The 5,349-nt window shown below is 31.3% G+C and overlaps 1 protein-coding gene across 1 annotated transcript; it reads right to left on the bottom strand.

The window, feature by feature from the left end:
- Positions 1-3,049: 3,049 nt before the first annotated feature.
- On the bottom strand, positions 3,050-4,297 carry LOC105171189 (NDR1/HIN1-like protein 13). The gene has a single exon (XM_011092220.3). The coding sequence runs from the start codon at positions 4,172-4,174 to the stop codon at positions 3,422-3,424; it is 753 nt and encodes a 250-aa protein (XP_011090522.1). The 5' UTR covers positions 4,175-4,297; the 3' UTR covers positions 3,050-3,421.
- Positions 4,298-5,349: the final 1,052 nt, after the last annotated feature.

Raw genomic sequence — 5,349 nt, forward strand, 5'->3', positions numbered from 1 at the left:
AAGTATGCCTAATTTTAATTTTAGTCCGATAACTATGTCCGTTTTTATTTAGGTCCAGTAACTTACGAAATTGCTTACTTTTAGTATTCTGTCAAATTTTCGGACAATTTTATCCCTATGAGTGCATATGGCTAAAATTGCCTTTCAAAAGTTGCATAGAGGTAAAATTGTCCGAAAATCTGCAAAATAACTAAAAGTAAGCAATTTCGTAAGTTACTGGACCTAAACAAAAATGGACATAGTTATCGGACTAAAATTAAAATTAAGCATATTTAGCGGACTAAAATAATATTTTTTTCCTAAATAAATAAGAAAGTATAATAAAGGAAAAAAATACGCGTAAATATTTTTTCATCATTTTACGAAATTTTTTCAGAAAAATTAACAAATTAAGTAACTAAACACCCATAAAACCTATTGAATTAATAGCTAAATACGTTCGAGTTACCAAAATTCTGTTGTTAAATGGGTCGAGCAAACGTGCATTAGATTTGGGTTTGGGCCAAGTTCATTTATGGGCCCAACATTGCCTCATCCAATGGGCTATAATTCTATAAGTTTTTTAAGATAAAGATTAACGGCGAGATTTATTATCGTTTTTTGCATGTCCTCGAAAATTTAAAGTACGTCATAATTCTCTGAATTTGCACCCTAGGCAAATAAACTATAAAAAATTCTAAAGTAATAAAAATGTGAAAAATGCAAATATTAATAATATTAAATTATTTAAAAACTTCAATATCAACTTTATATGTGTAAATTTGGAGAATAAATTAAAACATATAAAATTAAATTAAAATTATTGTAACGAAGCTAAATTTTTTTAAAAATATCTTATAAGCTCCTACATCTAATTATAATAGGTTAATGGTATTTGTTTGAATAAGGTCTTTTATTGATAAAATAATCGAAACGGATATAATACCATTAGAATTAAATAAGTTGTTGTTTCTTAACATATTTTACATTAACTATTTTAAATATACTTTCATAAATCGTTCATATTTGTTTAACTCCAAATAAGAATTTAATAGATAATTTTTTTCAAAAAATGATGAATTATTATCTAATTTTTTTGTGGGCGAATATTAACATTGATATATAATTGATATTTTCTTTAGGAAAAAGTATTATTTTAGTCCGCTAAGTATGTTTAATTTTAATTTTAATTCGATAACTATGTTCATTTTTGTTTAGGTCCAGTAACTTATGAAATTGCTTACTTTTAGTCCTCTGGCAGATATTTGAATAATTTTACCCCTATGAGTGCATATGGACTAAAACTATCTTTCAAAAGTTGCATATGGGTAAAATTGTATGAAAATCTGCCAGAGGATTAAAAGTAAACAATTTCATGAGTTACTGGATTTAAACAAAAATGGACATAGTTATCGGATTAAAATTAAAATTAGGCATATTTAGCGGACTAAAATAATACTTTTCCCTTTTATTTATCAATGACTATTTCTAGTTGTAAAATTTACAATATCTTAAATTTATATTTTTTCAATAAATATACTTTCAATAGCAAGTTTTTTATGTTCACTATAATATTATTAAACAATGAAATATTTTTTCCCTTTTCAAATTGAAAAAAAAATAGCAATAAAATTTTTTAATATCCTAGAGAGAAAGTGTGTGTGTGCATGAGAGAGAGAGAGAGAGGGAGACAGAGAGAGTGTGTGTGAGAGAGAATGTGGTTGTGTGTGTAAGGATATATTTGTCTAATTATATATTAATCAACTTATAAGAGGTTTTGAAAAATATTACAAAAGTTAACTTTTTCTTAAAGAGGTTATAAAATGTAAAATATTTTTCTTTGAGATCTTATAAGGGTTTTTTAAAAAAATTGTCAAATACCTTTTCTGAGCATATAAGCTTTCAAACATCTTTTAAGATATTTTGAGGAGCTTATAAGCTTAGCCAAACGCCCTCTTAGTACAGCTTCAATAAAACAAATGCCAATTTCACTGAAAAAAGAGACCGCGTTGCCAATTATATGTACTCTCATGGAACGAATTCGTATGTTGTACGGAAATTAAACCGCATGTTCTACTTTTTATTTTTTTAATTATTGTTTTTAATTACAAATTTAAATTAGAGTGAACCAAAATTATGGTAAGTAAATACTATTAATCACGATTAAATAAAATTGATTGAAAAAACTAACTTTTCCATTATGGAAAAAGTATTTACCCCAGCTAAGAGTCACGGTAAAAATATTTGTTATAATTTTCGATAATGATAAATGTTTTAGCCACCTTAGCAAAAGGCACAACCAACACTGGTTACGTGATTGTAATCAATGACTATTTACTACGATCATTACATTTCTTTAAGATTTTGTATGTCATTAGATATAAATTGAATATAAAGCAGATTACACTGATAAAAAAATGAATTATTGTTTATATTATAAATTATTGGGAAAAGTATTATTTTAGTCCGCTAAGTACGCCTAATTTTAATTTTAGTCCAATAACTATGTCCATTTTTGTTTAGATCCAATAACTTATGAAATTATTTACTTTTCGTCCCCTGATATATTTTCGGACAATTTTACCCCTATGAGTGCATATAGACTAAAACTGCCTTTCAAATATTGCATAGGGGTAAAATTGTCCGAAAATCTGTCAAAGAACTAAAAGTAAGCAATTTTGTAAGTTACTGGACCTAAACAAAAATAAACATATTTATCGGACTAAAATTAAAATTAGGCATACTTACCGAACTAAAATAATACTTTTTCCTAAATTATTATAGTCTAAAAAATAATTGAAAATTCAAGTTTTGAGCACAATTATCTTTGATAAAAAATATTTATTATGGTCTTTAATTATGACTAATCTTTTAGCCTCGAGTACTCGAAAAACCGACGAATAATAATCATTGGGTAGCCGTTTTCATCACGATTTTATAATTTTAACCATAGTTAACTATAATAAAAGAAATCATATTTCTTGTAATAAAATTCAAAATTTTTATTCAAATTTGATCCAGCTACTTACATCACAACAACGTACATCAATCGTGTAATAAATATAATTCGTGACCAAACACATGACCCGAACTAAAATTTCCAAAAACCAGAAAATTAAAAAGATAATAAGTTTCTAAATTAATTAATCTGACTAAATCTGATGAGGTCCAAAATGGTGAGAAAAATCCATTGAATAAAAGAAGTAATAGCTCAATTATTAAAAGAAAAAAGAACCAAAAAATAAATACTGTAAGCAACACAAGCAATCGATAGTTTCCAAGAAATATTAAACTAAAAAGCTATACTACCACCGTTTAATTTTGATAATTTCCTTTTTCTTTTTTCTTTAATTTTGATGTTTAATATGAGTGGAAACAAATGATTGTTGATTACCAGTTGATGATGATCATAATGATGATAGTTGATCAGAAACTTCAACGGCTACGATCCCGTGTTGCATTCTTGGCTAGCGATCTTCGCCTTGCTCGTCAGAGAATTCCGCACCTTGAATTCACAAGTGACATTTAGATCCTTGCGCTCGTTTCTCACCCAGCTCGTGATCTCCACCGGCACCACAACATTCAGGACCATCGATTTCACCGACGTCCCATCCTTGAGTCTTTTCTTTATGTCCGCCGCGCCGTTGCCGGAAAGCACCACATGAACGTCGACGGCCGAGGTGCCAGATTCTTGTTTTACCATCGGCTGGATCCCCCCTTTCCCGATTTCCAGATTCTTGAGAGCCAACGTCCCCTTCTTTCCACCCTGCAGGTAACTAATACTCATCCTCGTGTTCGGGTTGTTGGCTAACAGCGTGACGTCATAATGGGGCGACCTGCGGCCGCTGCCTTCCAAATTCTTCGCCTGGATGCCCGTGACGGTGAATTTCGGCGACTTGGCATCGTACATGGTGTAGCGGAGGCCGTAAACCGCGACTGTGATGATGACGGAGACGACCACAATGGGGATGAAGATACGGCAGACCGTGCCCCGGCCACCTGTCTTTTTTGAAGAGGAGTTGCGCTTGTGGTCCTCGACAATGCGGGCGTGCTCCGGCGGGGGTACGCGGTAGATTTGGTCGCGGGGAATCTGAACGACGTAGGTAGCGAGAGAAGCGGCGGCATTGGCGGGCGGCGGAGGGTGGGGTGGCTTGTCTTTAGGGTCGTAGGAGGAGGGTTGGAGCCGCTCCTCCATTGAGAGACGAGGAGCGGTGGCAGTTCCTGGGGATTGGAGAAGATGGCAGAAGAGATACGGGTGCTAATTTGATATTTGCATGGGACGTTCTAAATTTGGAGTTAGGTTTGCGAAAGAAGGATTTGTTAGCATTAATTCAAGTCAAAGGGGCAAAAAAAGAAAAAAAAAATAAAAAAAGTTAATACTCCTAAATGGTGTAAAATTAATTGGTAAAGGAAAACCCTTTTTTTTTATTTTTTTCTTTTTTCGTGGTTGAAAAGAATGTGTTAGATATGGTTTCCACAATATTTTTATCCATCCATTGATTTCTTTACTTTTTTTTCTTTCCTATTTTGATATATATCATTTATTGATATTTTTTTGTTATATGCGGGCATGGTCATAATCAAGAAATTACGTTGTCCTATGTTTGTAGGTAACATGATTGGTGTAAATGTACATGACAGCTATATTTATACTTTTTGATGTATAATTTATTTATATGAATTATTTTTGTGTTGTGCATAGTCGGGAAGTAAGAATAATTTGTGTGATGATGTTGATGTTTTGGGAAAAATATTTTTTTAGTCTGTTAAATATGTCCAATTTTAGTTTTAGTCCTATAAGTATACCCATTTTTTATTAACTCCAGTAACTTACAAAATTGATTAGTTTTAGTCCTCCGGTCGATTAGATTTATAATTTGCGTTGGAAAAGTGACATGGTATGACACCTAAATGCATTTTTGTTGATTTATAATCCTATGTTGCTAAAATTATGATGTGGAAAACAAGTTGACTATCTTTTGTGCAAGCTTGGAGAGAAGAAAAGTCACCTTTCTTTCCTTCAAAAGATGGCCAACTTGTCTTCCACATCATAATTTTAGCCACATAGGATTATAAATCAACAAAAATGCATCTAGGTATTTTCTACCGCAAATTATAAATCCAATCGACCGGAGAACTAAAACTAATCAATTTTGCAAGTTTCTGGAGTTAATAAAAAATGGGCATACTTATAAGACTAGAACTAAAATTGGGCATACTTAACGGACTAAAAAAAATATTTTTTCCTGATGTTTTTAAGGGGTGTATATCTAATTTTTCAAAAGTATGAATGGTTAGTGTAAATGATTGATGCTTTCAGTGAATGTCTGTATAATTATCCAAAAGACAGGAATGACTTGTATAATCTGA

This window comes from Sesamum indicum, linkage group LG9 (genome assembly GCF_026168435.1).
Source record: "Sesamum indicum cultivar Baizhima isolate 11 linkage group LG9, ASM2616843v1, whole genome shotgun sequence".
Classification (NCBI taxonomy): Eukaryota; Viridiplantae; Streptophyta; class Magnoliopsida; order Lamiales; family Pedaliaceae; genus Sesamum; species Sesamum indicum.